The sequence below is a fragment of the Bos mutus genome, chromosome 5, assembly GCF_027580195.1.
Source record: "Bos mutus isolate GX-2022 chromosome 5, NWIPB_WYAK_1.1, whole genome shotgun sequence".
NCBI classification, from domain to species: domain Eukaryota; kingdom Metazoa; phylum Chordata; class Mammalia; order Artiodactyla; family Bovidae; genus Bos; species Bos mutus.
This window is the reverse complement of record NC_091621.1, coordinates 80,117,608-80,140,802: the sequence shown is the minus strand read 5'-3', so window position 1 is coordinate 80,140,802 and position 23,195 is coordinate 80,117,608. Positions and strand designations below refer to the sequence as shown.

The 23,195-nt window shown below is 42.3% G+C and overlaps 1 protein-coding gene across 3 annotated transcripts in view; it reads left to right on the top strand.

The window, feature by feature from the left end:
* Window positions 1-9,751: 9,751 nt before the first annotated feature.
* RERG (RAS like estrogen regulated growth inhibitor) overlaps window positions 9,752-23,195 on the top strand; it is a 133,688-nt gene continuing 120,244 nt past the window's right edge. The window contains exons 1-2 of one of the 3 annotated variants that reach the window (XM_070371143.1): window positions 9,752-10,178; window positions 13,955-14,118. In XM_070371143.1, coding sequence (XP_070227244.1) covers window positions 14,058-14,118 — 61 coding nt within the window. In that variant the 5' untranslated portion in view covers window positions 9,752-10,178; window positions 13,955-14,057. Of the gene's footprint in view, window positions 10,179-13,954; window positions 14,119-23,195 lie in introns of those variants that run through there. The other 2 variants (XM_070371141.1, XM_070371142.1) reach the window with 2 other exon arrangements.

The window sequence follows — 23,195 nt, the reverse complement described above, 5'->3', positions numbered from 1 at the left end:
CCTACCTACATAATCTCCCTTTTCCTCTGAGTCACCTCCCAGGGGCACAGGTTGCTTTTGTTCCCGTCCTACCTGATTATACGTGTGTCTTTCGTATAGCCTTGGCGGCATTTGAGTCCTGCCAGCTTAGAGTTAGGTTTCAGTAGAATTGTTCCATATGTCACTGTATTTTGCACGTGTGTGTGGTGGGAGGGAGGTGAGTTCCATATCTTCTTACTCTTCTGTGTTGGTCAATCTGGGCTTCATCATATTCATAGGTTCTATTTCTCTATTAAAATCCAAAAATGGACAAAATATAGTAAATATTTTGTATTTTTATGTATTTGTTCACTATCTCCTTTAGAAAAATAATCCTAGAAATTTTGAAGTTCTAGTCTAGTTACTCCAATGTTTAGGTTATCTATTTGCTTACTTCTATTGACTTTTATCTCTATATTATTAGAGATAAATCTTTTTTTTTTTAGAGTTTTTTTTTTAATTTTATTTTATTTTTAAACTTTACATAATTGTATTAGTTTTGCCAAATATCAAAATGAATCTTTTTATGCCTCTTAATTATCTGGTAATTTTATTCTATTTTATTATTGGAGTATAATTACTTTACAATGTTGTGTTGATTTCTGCAGTCCAATAAAGTGAATCAGCTATATGTATGCACTTATCTCCTCCTTCTTGAGCCTCCCTCCCACCTCCCCATCCCACCTCACGCCTCTAGGTCATCACAGAGCACCGAGCTGAACTCCTTGTGCCATACAGCAGCTTCCCACTAGCTGTCAGTTTACACATGGTAGTGAAATATGTCAATGTTACTCTCCCAATTCAACCTACTCTCCTCTTCCCTCCTGTTGGGTGCACATGTCAGTTCTCTACATCTGCATCTCTATTTCTGCCCTGCAAATAGGTTCATCTGTACCATTTTTATTTAGTAATTTTTATTGTATGTACTACAGACTAAAGGTCCATGTCCCTCCAAATTTTGTATGTTGAAGCCCCAACCCTCAATGTGGTTCTATTTTGGCATAAGACCTTTACAGAAGTGGGGTTAAAGGAGACCTTAAGAGTGGGGCCCTGATTTGACAGGGCTAATGTTCTCTTAAGAGGCGATAAGGTGCCGCTAGTGGTAAAGAATCCAGTAGTCATGTATGGATGTGAGAGTTGGACTATAAGGAAAGCTAAGAGCTGAAGAATTAATGCTTTTGAACTGTGGTGTTGGAGAAGACTCTTGAGAGTCCCTTGGACTGCAAGGAGATCCAACCAGTCCATCCTAAAGGAAATCAGTCCTGAATATTCATTGGAAGGACTGATGTTGAAGCTAAAATTCCAATACTTTGGCCACCCGATGCAAAGACCTGACCCATTTGAAAAGACCCTGATGCTGGGAAAGATTGAGGGCAGGAGGAGAAGGGGACGACAGAGGATGAGATGGTTGGATGGCATCACTGACTCAATGGACATGAATTTGAGTAAATTCCGGGATTGGTGATGGACAGGGAGGCCTGGAGTGCTGCAGTCCATACTGCAAAGGGTCAGACGTGACTGAGCATCTGAACTTAATTGAACGGTGGTAAAGAATCCACCTGCCAATGCAGGAGACACAAGAGAAGCAGGTTCGATCCCTGGATCAGGAAGATCCCCTGGAGTAGGAAAGGGTACCTTGCTCCAGTATCCTTGCCTGGAAAATTCCATGGGCAGAGGAGCCTGGTGGGCTACAGTCTACAGGGCTGCAAAGAGTCGCATGCAACTGTGCACTGTACAGAGCACAGTAAGAAGAGATACCAGGGTCTCTGCAGTCTCACAGAAGAGGTCATGTGAGTACACAGTGAAATAACAGCCACCTAAGAGCCAGCAGAAGAAAAGGCCTCATAATGCAACCTACTTAACCAGAACCTTGATCTTGAAATTCACAGCTTCCAGAACTGTGAGAAATAAATTTCTGTTGTTTACTTTACTCTGTCTGTGGTATTTTGCTATGGCGGCCCAAGCAGACAAATACTAATGTCTGACATTATAGATGATGATTAGAGAAGCTCTGGATTGTGTTCTCTTTCTCAACAGTTTTGTTTCAGCAGGCAGTTAATTTACCGGTGGATTAGCTTGTCCCTCTCAAGGTCTCGCCTTAGTCTTCATTCAGGGGAGGGAATGTATTTCACATTTGCCATTCTTCTTAGATTCCTGTTCTTATTCCCAAGCATGACTCTCACTCCTAGGATATGGGCCTACTGAGGTCTCAGTCAAAGGTCCAGGATGTTCACCAAGTTCTCTGAACTCTGGCTTGGGTCAACTCCAGTGTCTCTTCGAGGACTCTGAGATCTCTGAAATCTCCGCCCAGCTTTCAGACACCACACAGCTGTTCTTCTCCTAGGTCTCCCAGAGACTCATGAGACAACGTGCAAGCTCATGGACTGGCCAAGGTCCCAGGGGCATGTCTATGCAAATATCTGGAATTCTATCTCTGTGACTATCTTCTACAAGATTTTACATCTGTTCCCAGGCAGAGGGAAAGTCCAGCCATGGCCCAAATCAGATTTTCCTTTGCCTAATATTGAAGCAACTGAGCACGAGCAATATCTAATTAAATAGAGAATAACAACAATAACGCCTATCCACAGACCAAAAAAAAAAGTCATTTGCAGCAACAAAATCAGGAAATGGGTTTGATTTCTTGCCATAAAACTTTAAAATGAATCTTCTAATGGAACAAAAGATTATGGTATAGACAGGCTCTGACTTCCTGCAGCAGTTTCAGTGAGTCATCAACTCCTGAGTATTCTTTTCACCAATAATGAATACCTCCAATTTTGGAGAGAAATAAACTGAGCAACTATCCTTTTCCTCTTCTAACAAGAGGGACAGGGTCAGTGGGAATGGCTTAAGAGAGAGTGTAGAGGGCTCCGAGAATGAATGGAGACTCTCAAGTCTGGGGGAATCTTTTCTTTGGAATAATGTGGATCCTGATTGCCTATGCTAAATCCTGGCACTCAGCCATTAACAAGGCTGCACAGAAACTGCAGTGACCTCTCCTCTTTGCTTTATCTTCACATCTCAGCATGATAGACAGAGTGAAATGCTTAGCCTTCAAGCCATGGCTCCACAGTAAAAAACAAACAGGTTTCAGATAAGGGAGGAACAGAGCCAGGAAGAATTGGTTTATTATGTATTGCAGCAAATATGATATCTGATTAAAATAAACAATATAATAAACAGAAAAATATGTTTTTCAAGAAAAAAGGAGGAAGGGGATTACATACACAAAAGAAGGGTAATAACAAAATAAATTAAAAATATCAAGGAAAGAAACAGTTGAATATACTCCATTATACAATACAGCCCATCCAAGACTTTCTTGAGAACATTACATCAGGAAGAAATGAAAAGGGATGAATCAAAATAATCACGAGTAGAAAAACTACAGTAAAATAATTGAATAAATTTATTTCATTTAAATATAGGACTAAGTTTAAACCCCTTTGGGACTTAGAGTTACAGAACAAATACAGATATTATAAAATCTTGATAAAAAATAATACAGAAGTAAAAATATAGGGAGAGGGATGGGGAAGTAAGAGGCTAATTTCCTCCTTATTAAATGGCAAGAAGTCAACTGACATTGACTAAAATATGTGGTTAAATATGAACCATATAGGGGTTTCCCCTGTAGCTCAGCTGGGAAAGAATCCGCCTGCAATGTTTGAAACCTGGGTTTGATCCATGGGTCAGGAAGATTTCCTGGAGAAGTAAATGGCAACCCACTCCAGTATTCTTGCCTGGAAAATTCCATGGACAGAAGAGCCTGGCGGGCTATAGTCCATAGGGTCAAAAAGAGTCAGACACGACTGAGAGACTAACATTTTTACTTTCAAAGTGAGTAAATATCTAAAGTGAAGACAAGCTTTTAAGGTTCACTTTCATTTCTTTATCTTCTGCTTAATTTAGTGTATTTATTAAACTAAAAAATAGCATTTATTTATTATTAAAAGGATATGATGGCCCTCAGCATATCTACATGCCATTTAATATCAGTATATACATCCATTGATTCATTTATGTTCTACAGCATCTTTAATGAGGTTCTCTTATGATAACAATGGTTATTTCTGGATGGCATCATTTGGAGTGTGATTTTCTTCTCTGTATTTTTCAACTACTCCAATTATTTGCAATGAACATGATTAGCAACTACATACACACACACACATTCCAGTCTGTAATGGGTATTTTGGGCTTATACTGATGATTCATCTACTAATTTTATGTTAGAAGTTTTAACTTAAGCCTGAAGTCAGGCTGAGGGACCAGCGGACAACAAGAGCTCTCTCAAGGGCTATTGCTGCCTAGCAAGCAAATATGCTGGGATATTACTCTCACAGAATACAGGCTACTGAAGATATTGAGGCTTCTCCAGTGGATCAGTGGTAAAGAACTCGCCTGTGATACATGAGCCACAGGAGACACGGGTTGGATCCCTGGGTGGGGAAAAATCCCTGGAGGAGGGCATGGAAACCTACTCCAGTATTCTTGCCTGGAGAGTCCCATGGACAGAGGAGCCTGGTCATCTACAGTCCATAGGGGCACAAAAAGTTGGCCATGACTAAAGCGACTGAGCACACATGTATGTGCTGAAAATATCATACAATGGGTATCAGGCTCCAATATGGTGGCTACTTCTCTGTGGGTACAGCATGTCAAGAGCTGTAGGTGTGCCTGCAAGTGCTTCCCTAATGAAAGGGGAATGCTGGCCTACCTACATGGGCTAAGTAGAAGGATGGAGAGAACAGATTTTGTAGACAAGTTCCCAAGAACTGTTATAAAAGAAGCCTGGCTTGGACCCTCTTCAATAATTCCAATTATGTAAGAGTGGCAAAGTAGGAATTCAACTTAAGTCTCTGTAAGTAGGAAAATAGGTATCTACATATAGATATGTAAATACAGATATTTTTGGTAACTCCTTCCATAAATACTGGAGAAGGAAATGGCAACCCACTCTAGTACTCTTGCCTGGGAAATTCCATGGATGGACAGTCCATGGGGTCACAAAGAGGCAGACACGACTGAGCAAATTCACTTTCTTTTTTCTTTCTTTCCATGAATACAGGGTTTGATAGGAGAGGAAGGTAACATGTGAAACCTAAACACCTTAAAGCCATAGAATTCCATGTAATTGGATTTCTATAAAATTCCATATAATCTACCTGGATCATTCACCATGACAGAAGCTTTGAAAACTTCCTGTATGCTGAGACACTTCAATCTCTCTCTCAGACCTCCTTCCTGAGCTTCAGACTCATATGTTCAACTTCTTACTAGCTATTCTATCCCAAATTAAGCATGTGCAAATAAATCCAATACGCACACTCCCAATTTGTTCTCTTCATTCACTCAATGGTTTTTTGAACACCCACTATGTGCCACCATGATCATAGATCCTGGAGGTACAGAGACAATTATGCTATATCCCTACATTCAGGAACGTCAAAGTTTCATGGAGAAGACTGAGAAATAAAAATGAGTACAATGCAAATGTGATAATGGAGCACAGGGTGCTAGGAGACATAGAGTTGGGTCATCTAACGCAAGTGTGTTTTTAGCAGTAGGACATAGGTCTGTGATCAGAAAAGTCACAGAGGAGACAGTATTTGAGATTTCTCAAAGAATTCTTAGGACAACTCCTAAGCTGCAAGGAGATTCCTGCCTCTGTCCCAGACCCAACTGCTCTGGTCAGCGTGGCCCACAACTCATGGCTACAGTGGCTTTTCAGGTGAGCTGGCCCTGGAAACAGCCTCCCTGTTTACATCTCTCCCATCAAGAACACACTGCAGATTGTACACTCAGCCCCAGGTCCCTGTCTGCTCTACGTGATAGCTTCCTGGAGTCCACCTGGTATCTTGCGAAGGATACCTATGTTTCAAAGGAAAGAAATAACCTAGATGTTTCCTGTTCCTCTAACCAGAAGTGTCATAGTCTTTGGAAAATCATTTAACCTCTCTGAAATGCACCTCCTCATCTATGAAAGGATAATAATTTTAAATATGAGTGCTTACCTCAAGGAGTGTATAAATACCAAATGAGATAAGAGATGTGAAAGGTGGTCTAGCATAGCATGACTATTAATTATCATTGCTAGGTTTTGAGGACGATGGACAGCGACTTCAATTCAACCATTATAAATGCTGATCTTGCAAGGAGAGTGTGAAGCTTTTGGAAATTTCTCAAATATACAGATATGAATTTCCATTAAATTCAGTATGTGGGTCATGGTGGAGAGGTCTGACAGAACGTGGTCCACTGGAGAAGGGAATGGCAAACCACTTCAGTATTCTTGCATTGAGAACCCCATGAACAGTATGAAAAGGCAAAATGATAAGATACTGAAAGATGAACTCTCCAGATCAGTAGGTGCCCAATTTGCTACTGGAGATCAGTAGGGAAGTAACTCCAGAAATAATGAAGGAATGGAGCCAAAACAACACCCAGTTGTGAATGTGACTGGTGATGGAAGAAAGGTCTGATGCTGTAAGAGCAATATTGCATAGGAACCTGGAATGTTAGGTCCATGAATCAAGGCAAATTGGAAGTGGTCAAACAGGAGATGGCAAGAGTGAATGTCGACATTCTAGGAAGCAGCGAACTAAAATGGACTGGAATGGGCGAATTTAACTCAGATGACCATTATGTCTACTACTGTGGGCAGGAATCCCTCAGAAGAAATGGAGTAGCCATCATAGTCAACAAAAGAGTCCAAAATGCAGTAATTGGATGCAAAATGACAGAATGATCTATGTTCGTTTCCAAGGCAAACCATTCAGTATCATGGTAATCCAAGTCTATCCCCTGACCAGTAATGCTGAAGAAGCTAAAGGTGAATGGTACTATGAAGACCTACAAGACCTTTTAGAACTAACACCCAAAAAAGATGTCCTTTTCATTATAGGGGACTGGAATGCAAAAGTAGGAAGTCAAGAAACACCTGGAGTAATAGGCAAATTTGGCCTTGGAGTACAGAATGAAGCAGGGCAAAGGTTAATAGAGTTTTGCCAAGAGAACACACTGGTCATAGCAAACATCCTCTTCCAACAACACAAGAGAACACTCTACACATGGCCATAATCAGATGGCCAACACCAAAATCAGATTGATTATATTCTTTGCAGCCAAAGATGGAGAAGCTCAATATAGTCAGCAAAAACGAGACCGGGAGCTGACTGTGGTTCAGATTATGAACTCCTTATTGCCAAATTCAGACTTAAATTGAAGAAAATTGGGACAACCACTAGACCATTCAAGTATGACCTAAGCCAAATCCCTTATGATTATACACTGGAAGTCAGAAATAGATTTAAAGGACTGGATCTGATAGAGTGCCTGATGAACTATGGATGAAGGTTCATGACATTGTACAGGAGACAGGGATCAAGACCATCCCCAAGGAAAAGAAATGCAAAAAAAGCAAAATGGCTGTCTGAGGAGGGCTTATCAATAGCTGTGAAAAGAAGAGAAGTGAAAAGCAAAGGACAAAAGGAAAGATATACCCACCTGAAAGCAGAGTTCCAAAAAATAGCAAGAAGAGATAAGAAAGCCTTTTTCAGTGATCAATGCAAAGAAATAGAGGAAAACAATAGAATGAGAAAGACTAGAGCTCTCTTCAAGAAAATTAGAGATACCAAGGAATATTTCATGCAAACATGGGCTCAATAAAGGACAGAAATGGTATGAACCTAACAGAAGCAGAAGATATTAAGAAAAGGTGGCAAGAATACACAGGAGTACTATACAAAAAAGTTCTTCATGACCCAGATAATCACAATGATGTGATCACTCACCTAGAGCCAGACATCCTGGAATGTTAAGTCAAGTGGGCCTTAGGAAGCATCACTACAAACAAAGCTAGTGGAGGTGATGGAATTCCAGTTAAACTATTTCAAATCCCAAAAGATGATGCTGTGAATGTGCTACACTCAATATGTCAGCAACTTTGGAAAACTCAGCAGTGGTTACAGGACTGGAAAAGGTCAGTTTTCATTCCAGTCCCAAAGAAAGGCAATGCCAAAGAATGCTCAAACTACCGCACATTTGCATTCATCTCACATGCTAGTAAACTAATGCTCAAAATTCTCCAAGCCAAGCTTCAGCAATAGGTGAACCCTGAACTTCCAGATGTTCAAGCTGGTTTTAGAAAAGGCAGAGGAACCAGAGATCAAATTGCCAACATCTTCTGGATCATGGAAAAAGCAAGAGTTCCAGAAAAAGATCTATTTCTGCTTTATTGACTATGCCAAAGCCTTTGACTGTGTGGATCACAATAAACTGTGGAAAATTCTGAAGGAGATAGGAATACCAGACCACCTGACCTGCCTCTTGAGAAACCTATATGCAGGTCAGGAAACAACAGTTAGAACTGGACATGGAACAACAGACTGGTTCCAAATAGGAAAAGGAGTACATTAAGGCTGTATATTGTCACCCTGCTTATTTAACTTCTATGCAGAGTACATCATGAGAAATGCTGGACTGGAAGAAGCACAAGCTGGAATCAAGATTGCCAGGAGAAATATCAATAACCTCAGATATGCAGATGACACCACCTTTATGGCAGAAAGTGAAGAAGAACTAAAGAGCCTCTTGGTGAAAGTGAAAGAGGACAGTGTAAAAGTTGGCTTAAAGCTCAAAATTCAGAAAACTAAGATCATGGCATCCAGTCATGGATGGCATGGCAAATAGATGGGGAAACAGTGGCTGATTTTATTTGTTTGGGCTCCAAAATCACTGCAGATAGTGATTACAGCCATGAAATTAAAAGATGCTTACTCCTTGGAAGGAAAGTTATGACCAACCTAGATATCATATTAAAAAGCAGAGACATTACTTTGCCAACAAAGGTCTGTTTAGTCAAGGTTATGGTTTTTCCAGTAATCATGTATGGATGTGAGAGTTGGACTATAAAGAAAGCTGAGTGCCGAAGAACTGATGCTTTTGAACTATGGTGTTGGAGAAGACTCTTCAGAGTCCCTTGGACTGCAAGGAGATCCAACCAGTCCACCCTGAAGGAGACCAGTCCTGGGTGTTCATTGGAAGGATTGATGTTGAAGTTGAAATTCCAATACTTTGGCCACCTCATGCGAAGAACTGACTCATTTGAAAAGACCCTGATGCTGGGAAAGATTGAGGGCAGGAGGAGAAGGGGATGACAGAAGATGAGATGGTTGGATGGCATCACCAACTCAATGGACATGAGTTTGGGTGAACTCCGGGAGTTGGTGATGGACAGGGAGGCCTGGCGCTGCGTTTCATGGGGTCGCAAAGAATTGGACACGATTGAGCGACTGAACTGAAATGATGTCTCTTCTAGCATCTTAGCTTCCAATCTGGCCCAAAATTTCATTCCAACCGTTTACTAGCCTTGAGGACAAGTTTTGCGCTCAGTCGTGTCCAACTCTTTGCGACCCCATGGACTATAGCGCGCCAGGCTCCTCTGTCCATGGGATTTCCCAGGCAAGAATATTGGAGTGAGTTGCTATCTCCTTCTCCGAGGGATCTTCGCCACCCAGGGATCGACCCCGCGCCTCCTGCATTGCAGGCGGATTCTTTACCGCTGAGCCATCCGGGAAGCCCCAGGACAAGTTATTTATCCTCTGTTTTCTCTTGGGTCTCATGGGGATAATTAAACATGCCTCTAAAGGATGGTGTGAGGATGATTTGAAGTAGGGAATAGAAAACATCACGCAGTGGTGCATTCACACGCGAGGTTTTAACCAAGGGACGAGGTCCTTCTGTGAGAACCCAGAAGCCGGGAACTGAGGGGGCCAAGCGAAGAGTGTCTCGGGTGCGGCGAAGGAATATGGATGCTCACACTCTGCAGCTGGAGGCAGCCTCGAGGGGGGAACCTGGCGCTGGCGCCGGTAGGGGGCGCCGGAGCGCCGCACTGCAGCATCCCGGCGGCCTCCCGGGCTGAGCTCGCGTCCTGCCGCAGTCCCTCGGCCGCTAGTCGGAGCGAGCGGCAGCGAGGAGACCCCGGCCGCTCCGCCAGCGCTTGCCGCCGCTCCCACCCACGATCTCAGCCCAGCGGCTGGGAAACGCCCCCCGCAGACTGCGCTGCGCAACGTGGGAGGGTTAGCGGTCCCGGGGACCGGCTTCCGAACTTGCCAGGGGACCGCAGCTCTCCCGGGCCTGGAGAGTGTGAACAGGTGAGTGTAATGCACGTGCCCAGGTGGCCCTTTCGGGATGACTTCCTGCAAACCCTTCGGAGCCCCTGAACGCTCGGCCTCTGGGGGCGGTCCTCTTGGTCCCTGGGTCCTCCCAGGCAGGGGTTGGGGGTCGCCGAGAGGGTGATGTGAGCGCCAACGCCAGGGGCTTAACAGCACCCTCCGTTCGGGGCTAAGATCAGAAATGCCTTTTTGACTCAGGTTCCATCCGCCGCCTAGATTGAGAGCAAGTGACCTGCAGTCCACCATGGGCTTGTTTATCATTCCAGGATACCTGTTGCTTTCTGAGCAACGCTATAGCCAGGGGTCTCCTACAATCTTCCTCGTCCCCGTGCGTGCTGCGTTGTGATAAGATGAGGGACAATTCCTGGTAATGAGACTGGCAAAACTTGGTTTCAGAGCTAGAGAAGGAGTGGCCCAAAGAGAATCTCATCCCACCGTCAGATTAGAGTCTTTGTTTCCCTAAATACCTGCACTTTATTTTGATGAGACCATAAACACAGAAGTTGAAACAACTATTACCTTATAAAGATGCTTGTGTTTCCCACCTCCCCCCCCCACCCCAAGAAGATGTAGAAAGCAAGGACTGTGGTAAGTATAATAGTTTAGGGATTTACTGTGAATAAATTTTTTTTAAAAAAATAAATAAGATCAGCTTATTAGTGAACTAAATGTCATAGGCCTATTGGATTGTAAGCTCTTTGAAGATGACCATTTGTGATTAGCATGTATGTGAGATGAATCAATGCATGTATTAACAGTAACAGAATTTGGAGTCTTCCTAAGCTTTCTTTTGGTACCTTTCTGTTTCGGAAAAAGATCAATACACCTTTAATCCCTCAAATGAACCTCTTACCTGTGATTTTAGCTTTAGTAGTGACAGAAACTGAGAATTTTTGTTCTATTAAAACACTGTCCACCTAAAAACTGAACGGCAGCTTCGAGACACAGACAGAAGACTTCTGCCCAACAACATGAAAACGAATGTTTTCTTCCATCCATGTTATGGAAGGTCTTGGATCTTGAATTATTTTGAACATCAGAGACTTGGCAACAGGTCCCTCATTAATACAACTGACACATTTATCTTTGTTTCCTGTCTTTATCAAATGTAACTTTTTCACATATTCATGTGAGAAAATGTTCAAAGATGTATGTCAGTTTTGTGTCTCCCTTTAGGGGGTTTTTCTTAACATAACCTAAAATTGATGCTAAGTAGCTGTATCTTTATTACGTTATATATGAAACATTCAACCCACACAATTTCTCTTTCTTATGTGAAGTTCCTATGCCTCTGAGGCCATTTGGGAATTACTGAAAAACTTGACTTAACAAGTGTTTGTTTATTTTTTTCAAATTACATTTGATGGCTACTCTCTTGAAGCATAAATCAAATAGTAAATTATTTGGATTTTTATGGGCATGGGAATGAGCAGTCCTGCATGAGATAGCAAATTGCTGTTTATACAAGCTCCAGACACTTGCATGTTCTATGTTTCAAAGAAATGCTTGCCATTCTTATTTGGAATTCATTTAGTTAATATATCTCAATAGATTATGCTTCTGTGATGCTTCTGTGATGAAGCACTGAACCTTAAACACAGAGGCCTTTTCTTAATGAATGCACATAAAATGACAACAAAGTTCTTTTATCTTTAGCTGAAAGTGTGGGACTGGACACATTACAGATGTTACAACTTCTGTGTTTTGTGCTACTAATGATCACGAAGGAGTTTTTTCATTATTTTGATGAAGTAAACAGCAGCCAATGCTAATGTTGACCTTTCTGTCCTTCGGAGGAAGCTCTGACACTGTGGAAGTCAGCAAATACATAATTTGTGAGGCAGAGGTCAGTGGTTTAGATGCATAGGGAAGGAAACAATTACATGTTAATGTCTTTGTAGAAATACTTTTTCAGGAGAACTTTTCCTTTTTTTCTTTCTCTGGAAAAGCTCTTTTAGAAAATTTGTAAATGCCAAAACCCTGGCAGGAGCGGTTCATATGTTTAGATAACAGACTTGAAAGTGAAGTCTTGTATTTAAGATGAAAACATCGATTGCAGAAGTTCAGAATGGGGAAGCCTGCAGTTCATGTGAAAAATGTGAGCCTTAATATGAATATAACCACCATGCCTTGATGAAGAGGAAGAATCCCATGAAACTTGTGCTGGGTCATTTGTCAGGTCACATTTCAAGGGGTTGAATGCAAAGGATGCCATGTTTTTAGAGTGATTAAAATGGCAAATGCCAGAGAAGGGAGCTGCATATGGTCAAAAGGGAAGGTGAGGGTCAAAAAGCATAAACAAGAACAGACGTCTCTGTGTAGAACCAAGGAAGAGGACTGGTCTCACTTTCCTAGAAGGTAGAAGTCTAGAATGGGACAAAGGCTCCTAGTAATTGCTAGGTACTTGAAGGGCTCTGAGTGAAAGAAAATAAAAAGTTGATGTTATGCTGCTCCTCCCCTCCCTCCTGGAAGTGGTAAATTCGACCCTGAGTGGTTATTAGATGGTTGCCTGGTCATATGAAAGGGCTCCTGTGATGGCTGGAGGATTTTTTTTTTTCATTAACTCCAAGACTTTCCAATTTTACATTTCCATGGTACCAAGGACCTTGGCGTCATTCCTAAAGCACCCATAATATAAAGTGGGCTTGCATCCGTGCTAAGTTGCTTCAGTTGTGTCTGACTTTGTGTGACCCTATGGACTGTAGCCTTCCAGGCTCTTCTGTCCAGGGTATTCTTCAGGCAAGAACACTGGAGGAGTTGCAGTGCTCTCCTCCAGGGGGTCTTCAGGGACTGAACCTGCATCTCTTAACGTCTCCTGCATTGGCAGGCAGATTCTTTCCCACTAGTGCCACCTGGGAAGCTTACGTTTACATAATATCACTTACCAGGTGGTACTAGTGGTGAAGAATCTGCCTGCCAGTGCAGGAGACATGCAGGAGACGGGGGTTCTGATCTCTGGGTCAGGAAGATCCCCTGGAGGAGAAAATGGCAACCAACTCCAATAGTCTTGCCTGGAGAATCCCATGGACAGAGGAGCCTGGCAGGCTACAGTTCATCGGGTCACAAGGAGAGACATGACTGAGCACCCAAGTATTAGGACAATGCTATAAACTAATGTACTTGAGGTTGTTATAATAGCATTTATCTTTTGTGTTCCAGGGCATTGTGCCTAGGAAAATGTAAAAATATCTAGATGTTATGTATCAGTTTTAGGAATGTGGGTATCTGTCATATGACTTGACCTTGTGATCTAGTGAATGGAGATAAAACTTAAACCTTGAAAGGCAAATTCAATCATATTACAGTGGGGTTAGCTAGTAGAAATGTGTATTAGTCAGCCCAAAGGGAAATAGAATTCCAAATGTGACTGTCCCCATCGTGTGTGTTTGTATATTGGGTATTTACAGGCACATGATAAATACTTATATTTACAGACAAGGATTTGTTATCAATTACTGACATAAAACATTCTTTGAGGAAGTGCTTTTGAAAATGCTATCTTATGTAAAAAAAAAAAAAAAAAAAAAAAAAGGTATGTTTTAGAACCAGACAGATTGAAGAGCAAGTCCTGGAACTATCATTTTTTAGTTGAATGGTTTACAGTAAATTCCTCGAGCCCTCTTGCAGGATTGTGGTGGCGATCACAAGATCAAAGATACTGATCAAGTCAATGATTCTGGTACATAGAAGATGCTTAATAAATATGAAATTCTTTCTCCAGTCATTTGTGAATTCGCAAATCTCTTTTGTTTAAGGATTGCAGATTTACCATGATATGGTGAATCCCAGGGCTGGAACCACAAAGATCTTCTCAGCTCTTTAGTTTGAACCACAGGGAATTGTCTACCAGCACCCAGCATGGCTAAAAGTGCAGAGGTCAAACTGGCAATATTTGGGAGAGCAGGCGTGGGCAAGTCAGGTAAGGTGTTTGTTGTGGTGGTAGTAGTGTGTGTGTGTCTTTGTGTGTCTTTGTTACTGACTCAGCAGGTGTGGGGAGGGGAAGGGGCGGTTGGCATATCTCCTATTCTCCTATGTGGCTCTATTAGAATTCTCTTTAACTCAGATTTTCATTTTGCATAATCAGGTTTTATGTCCTCTTTTGCTTCTTTATGGTAAAGCAGCGCTGTTGATAATACACAAGGCAATGGATACGTCAGAGGTCTTGATATTCCAAGGAACGATGTCCGACTTCCAGAGAAATAAGATTGGATAAATTAAAAAATACATTTGCTCTTTTTTTTTTTTTGTCTATATGAAATCCTGAGGGGCCAATGTAATATCTCATCAATCTCGATATGCTCAGCAACCGGCTCAATGTCAAGCATGTGTTGAGTGCTGAATAAATGCGTCTTTACAAGGAGAAGAATTCTATTATTGTTATCCAAAGCAGGGTTCGACTGCTTGTTGCTCAAAAGTCAATAAAGAGGACAGATTGGTCGAAAGGAAAGTTTGCTTTATTTTGGATTCTGGCAACCAGGCAGGGAGAGAGGACATCTGTCTAAAGGCTGACTTCCCTGCACCCCAATCAGGGCACATGAATTTTTATAGACAGAGGGAGGGGGCTACATGCAGGGACCACACAGTCAGCTCTAACAGTCATCTTGAAATTGGTCATCAGTGGTCTGACCAGCATCATCTTGATTGTTTTTAGTACAGTTAATTTTCAGTTCCCTGGGTCAGTTTGTTTCCATGTCCTTGAGGCCAGTTCTCAGAATTCCAGTACTCTTGCCTGGAAAATCCCATGGATGGAGGAGCCTGGTAGACTGCAGCCTATGGGGTCGCTAAAAGTCGGGTACGACTGAGCAACTTCACTTTTACTTTTCACTCTCATGCATTGGAGAAGGAAATGGCAACCCACTCCAGTATTCTTGCCTGGAGAATCCCAGGGACAGAGGAGCCTAGTGGGCTGCCGTCTATGGGTCGCACAGAATCGGACACGACTGAAGCGACTTAGCAGCAGCAGCAGCAGCAGCAGCATGTCACAGCTACAGTCTGGTCATCCTGTAGTTAATCACTCCACCTGGTAGGGCTTTCAGTATCTATAAGACAGCTCACAGGATATGGCTCAGAATCTTATCTACAACCCTTGAGAAGGAACTAAGGGTCCTTGACTTTGCTTAATGACGACATTATTATTATTTGGTCTCCTCTGACTGTTTTCCTTTGTTTCTGCATGTTCTCACTTCTCTGATTAAATGTATTCTTTGGCTAACGTTTTTCCACAGACAAAAGGCAGGCAGAGGACATGGGGGGAAGGGCCATAGGGTTCTGCTTCATTTCGTTGTCACTCGACACATCTAAAATCAGGGAGGACTGTGAAGGCTGGGATGTGTCTGAGCTCAAGTGAGACAGATATTGCCAGCACCTCTAGGGTGAATTCAAATGACCAGATTGTGGTGCTCCTCAGTAACTGAGAACCTTTAGTGTTTCACACCTGAGGAAAGGTTTGCAGACCTTTCAGGTAAAGGGCAAAATGGTGGAAGTGAAAAATGTGTCTAGTCCAACTTGAAAAACAGATCTCAGATTTTATAATTAAAGAGTGCTAAGCAGGTGTTGCTAAAATGCCAGGGTAACGTGTTTTTTCAGAGGACATTGCTTTAGTCTCTTACCGGAAGAAAGACTCATAATTGACTTTGTCCACTGAGATTTTCGGAGAAGGCAATGGCACCCCACTCCAGTACTCTTGCCTGGAAAATCCCAAGGACGGAGGAGCCTGGTAGGCTGCAGTCCATGAGGTCGATAAGAGTCAGGGACACGACTGAGCGACTTCACTTTGACTTTTCACTTTCATGCATTGGAGAAGGAAATGGCAACCCACTCCACTGTTCTTGCCTGGAGAATCCCAGGGATGGGGGAGCCTGGTGGGCTGCTGTCTACGGGGTCACACAGAGTCGGACACGACTGAAGTGACTTAGCAGCAGCAGCAGCAACTGAGCTTTTGGTTCTCAAGGAAGGGCTCTAACAGATATAGCGTGTGTGTGTTCGTAGAGAGAAGTCTGTTCAGATCATCCAATACAACAGGTCATCCATATAGTCTTAAACACTTACGTCGTTGTTGTTGTTCAGTCATTAAGTCATGTCTAACTCTTCACAACACCATAGACTGTAGCCCACTAGGCGTCCCTGTCCTCCACTATCTCTCGAAGTTTGCTCAAATTCATATCCCAAACACATATGAGCAGTCGTTAATTCTGTGACCAACCTCTCTTTCCAAATCGGCTCTCTGGTTTCATTTCAGCAGTAAATACTGCCTGCTGTAAGTCTTTCTCTCTCTTTTTCTCTTAATTTTCTTGAGAGGGCTCTTTGCCATCACTGTTTCCTCCCACTTGCTATTTGCTTTGGCCTTTGGCAGAAACCAGGTAAAGAAAGTAATAGACAGTTGGCAAGGTTAAGAAACTTCCAGCCTTCACAAGCTCTAAGATTGTTAAACTCCTCCCTATTCATCTTAGTTTCCTGACGGCAAGCATGCATGCTTGCTTCCATGCATGCTAAGTTGCCTCAGTCGTGTCCGACTCTTTGTGACCCTATGGACTGTAGCCTGCCAGGCTCCTCTGTCATTGAGATTCTCCAGGCAAGAATACTAGAGTGGGTTGCCATGCGCTCCTCCAGAGGAACTTCCTGACCCAGGGATCGAGCCGGTGTATCTTATGCTGCCTGCGTTGTCAGGGGTGTTCTTTATCACTAGCGCCACCTGGGAAGCCTTCCTGATGGTGTAAGAACCTAACTTTTGTAGCTGGTGGAATGATCTGGAGAATGAGGAGAGTGTTTTATTGAGTGGAGGATGAGGCAGTGTGTGGGAAGATTCGTTCTGCCCACAAGAGCTGGCCTGAATTTTCACCAGTGAGGGATCAAGGGTTAGAGCTCACTGTTTAACATCCATTCATTCACAATTTTACACAGGCAATAAGGGAAGGGGAATTTTTAAACCTTATGTCATCACCAAAAGAAAGTCTACATGCTTTGGAAAGTGAATCATGAAAATAAAAGTACAGTTGAGAGAACAACTTACTTTCTGTTCCGTATGCATGCTGCGTGCTGAGTTGCTTCAGTCATGTCTGACTCTGTGCGATAGTATGGACTGTAGCCCACCAGGCTCCTCTGTCCATGGAATTCTCCAGGTAAGGATACTGGAGTGGGTTGCAGTGCGCTCCTCCAGGGGATCTTTCTGACCCAGGGATTGAACCTGCATCTCTGACGTCTCCTGCATTGGCAGGCAGGTTCTTTACCACTATCATCACCTGGGAAGTCCGTGTACCCTATAACCATCCCTTTTTCATCTGTATTATCTCTTAACAAACTGGGTGTCTCCTTCTGTCAAGACTGATCCATGAATCAGAGCATAGACCTCAGTTGGCTTTGTCTTCCCCAAAGTAGTTTCAATCCTTGTCTCAAGGATTCCTCTCATTCTCTACCGACCTTTTCGCCTGAGCATTTCTTTGTCCACCACTCCATCTTTTTCTTTTCTCCAAGGTTATTGAACATGGGCTCTGGCCTCAGTGTCTTAACTTTTTTTTTGACTTCCTGTTCATTGCTTAAACATCTTTCACTGTGATCATACTGCTAAAACTGATTTTATAAAAGTCAGGGCTTCCCAGGTGACCCAGTGGTAAAGAATCCACCTGCCAGTGCAGGAGACACAAGAGATGAGGGTTTGATTCCTGGGTCGGGAAGATCCCCTGGAGGAGGAAATGGCAACCCATTCCAGTATTCTTGCCTGAAAAATCCTGTGGACAGAGGAACCTGTTGGCCTACAGTCCATGGGGTTTCAAAGAGTTGGATATGACTGACCACACACACACCACTGATCAATAACCAACCAATCTAATGAATCTTTCCCAGTTCTTAGAACTCTTGTTACCGTTTAACACTACTGCTTACTCTTTCCTAAAACTCCTGCCTTCCCAGGCTACCATTACATCACCCTGCTTGGCTTTCCTGCCACCTCTTTTTTGACCCTAAGCAGCTGTTTCAGGGCTGCTGTTTACTGGCCTACCTCTCAAAGATCGGGGCTTCCAGCTTCCACATACTATTCTCTGATCCTCACGTTCCATACCCTCAGGGAATGAGCCCTCAATGCCCAGAGCTTGAAGATAATACCTGCACAAGAAGTCCACATTCTGCCGACCTTGGTTTTAATTTATGGAAAGTGCAGAAGTGGAACTTGTTTGTTAAGGTCCTTCCCAAGTCTTAAATCCTATGATTCTTGATTAATAACTCTTCTTTGGACTGCTTTCTCATTCCACCTTATATACATTCTGCCATGGGTGTTTATTTTCGTTTAGGTGAAGATGACAGTGATAGACCACATGCCTTTAAACAATTGCCTTTTTGTCTGTCATCTATAAACAGGCAGTGTTTTCCTATTTCAACATGAGACTGTTTTCCCGAGACCTTGTAACCACACCTCCCATTTAAAAAGAAGTGCTGGTTTAACTTATGTATGGGAGTCAGTTCTGAGACCTTTTCCCAGAGTTCAGTGAAAACAACCACAGAGGACTTGATAACCTATCAGCTTTGAAACCAGACTCTAGCCATGGTGAATTCATGTTTATTCTAGTTCTTTATTAATATGGATTGCTCATCTCTGCCTTGTCATTGTACTCTACCTTCACCTTCCTATTGTACAGATTGTATCTGTTTTGTAAGTAACTTTTGTGTTTTTTTCAGTCTGCAAGAAATTATACCTTCTGGAATGTATTTGGCTCCTCACCTACTCAAATGCCTCCCCAAATGACCATGATCTACCTGTGGGCTCAAACAATCCATTTCTTACCAAACACCCAGCGGAAAAAGTATTCCTAGGAAGGGCGGGCCAGCAGGTGACCTTGGAGTGGTAGAAACTGGGTGTCTCTGCTTTGAACCTGGGTCTAAGTGTCAGACACGACTTGGCAACTGAACAACAGCTGTGTGAATTGCTTCAGAGGCTCCAAGCCTGACATGGCCTATCTGCTTTCCCCCACACTCAATACCAATTTGGAATTTAGTGTGCTTAGTTACTCAGTCATGTCCAACTCTTTGAGACCCCTTGGACTGTAGCCCACCAGGCGCCTCTGTTCATGGGATTCTCCATGCAAGAATTCTGGAGTGGGTAGCCATTTCCTTCTCTAGGGGGTCTTCCTGACCCAGGGATTGAACCCAAGTCTCCTGCATTGCAAGCGGATTCTGTACAGTCTGAATCTCCAGGGAAGCCCAGGCATTTAGGGTAAATAAGACCAATTGTCTATTTGCTAACAGTGGCTTGGGTGGCCTGGAGTCAAGTGCAAAAGCCCCTGAGTCCTACTGTTAGGTCTGACTCCCAGTTCTACACTTTATTAGCTGTGTGAACTTGGCAACTTTGACACGGCACTTAAATCCTCAATTTCTGCAATTATACAAAGATTATAATAGTGCCTATCTCAAAGAGTTGTTGTTAGAACTGAGTGAAATATTATACACAAGTTTTTTAGATTGGTATCCGGCACAGCGTACGTGCTCAAGTATATTACAGTTTTCAAGGTGTGCCCTTTAAGTTTGTTAGTTAGTTGTCTAATGAAAACATCCAAAGATATGTTTCTACTCAAGTGAGTGTTTGGGTTTTCATTAAAAGTCAGAAAACTTATAATAACAAAATTCTGTATCACTGCTCAGCACGCACACACACACACACACTTTCTGTCTCTCTCTTCTTAAATCCACCGTCTGGTTTATGTCAATTACAGCTTGACCACTGATGATCATAACAATACTTCTCCTGGCTAATATCTTGGAAATCTTGGGGAAAAACAGCCAGAAATATTTTGGTGTCCTTAATAAATTAAACCTCTTAAATTTGAAAGCGCTTCTGGTATGTAGTTGATGGCTTCCTAAGCCCAGGTAACAGATAAGCCCTCCATGTTTAAAACAGACTTTAACGGTAACCAGAACTCTTTGGTTGACAGGTTGACATTAGACGCGTCAGCACGGACGAAATTTAATAATGTGTTAATTACCAAACACATGGGGTATGTCTGTGTGTGTCTGTGCATTGCAGTATTTACAGGGTCTTTTGGATCAGGAAGATTCTTCTTCCTTCTGTCTAGTCTTGGCAGTTCTTGCAGTCCTGTCTTCAAGTGATCTTTCTGGCTTAGCAAGCTCACTGGTTCAGCATGGGGAGCACTGTGTGGATGCTTCAAAGTGTAGAGTCAAGGGAAGCCCCAAGTTTTCCCAACCCTTTCCTTTTTCTGTTGCCCCAGCAGAGCAAATGTTTTTCTTCTCTGGCTAAGGATAAGGCAGCCAGTAATAACATTGCATGTAGGACATAGATTTTCCTTACATGTTTGCAGCAGCCTCTAATGTGACAAGTAATGAAAGCAAAAAGACCTGTTGTAAAACCTAGAATGCACACCATATTTATTATGTAAATGCTTCCTGGATTCACAGTATTCAAATAGGTAGTATGTGTGGGAGGAGCCGGAACAGTAACAACTGAAATTTTCAGCTCCGTTTCACAGTTGACATTCTCATTTTAGGACTGAAATATTGTGTGCCTTACCTAAATATATTTCTTGAAAGGGCTAGTCTCAAAGTTAATGGAGTAACGCTTGTTCTCTAATTCAAAAGCCAGTTGATTCACTCATCCGTGAAGGCCTAAGTGCATAGATTCAGATTGCTGGGCTGTAAATTGGGGTGCCAAATGCAAACAAGCATGTGATACCGTTTCCCTTGGCACAAAGAGATTTCTTTTTTCTCTTCCCGTCTCTTGCTCTTGTTTGATTTTCCCTCTCTCTCAATTACAAAAAGTTTTGAAAAGTTCTTTTCATTTTTTCTTCAAGTAGGACAGTCAAGGACAATGCTGATTTTAAATGTAACTCTTCCAATATGTATCAGACACTGCTTTAATATGTATGTGTCCTTTATGGCTGAGTTATGTTTATGAGATCACATATAATTAATGTATTAAATAAGAACAATATTAGTGGTGTCTTGGGTAGGTCAATTTCCTTAATGCTATAGAACTAAGCTTTATGTTTTAGAACTTTTTCTTTACCCAAGTAGTTGCTGCTGCTGCTGCTAAGTTGCTTCAGTCATGTCCGACTCTGTGCGACCCCATAGACGGCAGCCCACCAGTCTTCCCCGTCCCTGGGATTCTCCAGGCAAGAACACTGGAGTGGGTTGCCATTTCCTTCTCCAAGTAGTTACACCAGTCTATATCCTTCATTTATACTGAACAGTGTAGTGTGATGCTTCTTAAACATTGTCTCCAATGTACTTTACAAAAGAAGGAGAAGGGGACTTTCCTGGTGATCCAGTGGTTAAGACTTTGCTTTCCAATGCAGGGGGTGTGGATTTGACCTCTTATATGTAAACTAAGGTCTCATATGCCTTGAGGCTGAAAAACCAAAACATGAAACAGAAATAATATTGTCACAAATTCAATAAAAACTTTAAAAACAGGCCACATCAAAAAAATCTTAAAAAAATAAATAAAGGGAGGAGAAAGATCTAGGGGATTGGGTCATATAAGCATCTCATTACAGTCACGTAATTCTATTGCATGTTTTATTGATTACATAAATATAGGCAAAATTTAATATCAATAGTAACCTAGATAGCATATTCAAAAGCAGAGATATTACTTTGCCAACAAAGGTTCGTCTAGTCAAGGCTATGGTTTTTCCTGTGGTCAGGTATGGATGTGAGAGTTGGACTGTGAAGAAGGCTGAGTGCCGAAGAATTGATGCTTTTGAACTGTGGTGTTGGAGAAGACTCTTGAGAGTCCCTTGGACTGCAAGGAGATCCAACCAGTCCATTCTAAAGATCAGTCCTGGGTTTTCTTTGGAAGGAATGATGCTAAAGCTGAAACTCCAGTACTTTGGCCACCTCATGCAAAGAGTTGACTCATTGGAAAAGACTCTGATGCTGGGAGAGATTGGGGGCAGGAGGAGAAGGGGACGACAGAGGATGAGATGGCTGGATGGCATCACTGACTCGATGGACGTGAGTCTGAGTGAACTCCGGGAGTTGGTGATGGACAGGGAGGCCTGGCGTGCTGCAATTCATGGGGTCGCAAAGAGTCAGACATGACTGAGTGACTGAACTGAACTGAATATATAATATTAACTAAAATAGTGTATATAATATTATCATTAAATTATTAATAGTAATGTGTGAATATTAACATATCATGCTGTTTGAATATAAAAATTATTTTCTCTAAAAATCAGCGACCCAAAGGGACTCTTCATGAAGATATAGCAAGTTGATCTGTGGCTTCCATACACCTAGGCATCGGGTGCAGTTCCAGGAACAAGCAGGTTCAGCTGTGTGCATCACATGATGTGAGCATTGACTCCTGTACTTTACCTACTTAAGAGCCAATCAGCTCTTCAAATTCTTGTTTATTCTTGCCCTAAGACTACACAGTATAATCTTAATGGTAAATTTTCTTTAGCTATTTGTTTAGGTAAAAAGAAGGACAGATTGTGTTTCAGGTGGGGGCAGAACTTCCATGGCTCCTGGAAGAAGTCTGTGTGTATATGTGTGTGTGCATATGAAGACGCCTTTCCTAAGTAGTTGTTGAAATTTAAAGATTACCAGCAATGAGCTCCATTGGTTATTGTGCAGTTAGTTGATGGTTAGAGAAGTAGTTGTTTCTTTTTTTGTGTGGATTGTATCACAGAGAGGAAAGTGGCATTGAGATGTTTCAATGGGGCTGGAAAAATAGTTGTTCTTTTGTCATAAAATATGGTAATGTGGCCTTGGAGGTTTTATACCTTCCTTTACCTGCAAAGATAGAAAACCAGAAAGAGGTAAACAGCCAAAACAAGTTGATTTTCTTTCAGTTGTTCTACCCCAAGAGGAATAAAAGGGTGTTTTCAAATTGCAGGTGTCTACCTATGTGTGAGTGCTAAGTCACTTTAGTCGTGTCTGACTCTTTGCAACCCTATGGACTATAGCCCACCAGGCTCCTCTGCCCATGGAGTTCTCCAGGCAAGAATGCTGAAATGGTTTATCATGCTGTCCTCTAGGGGATCTTCC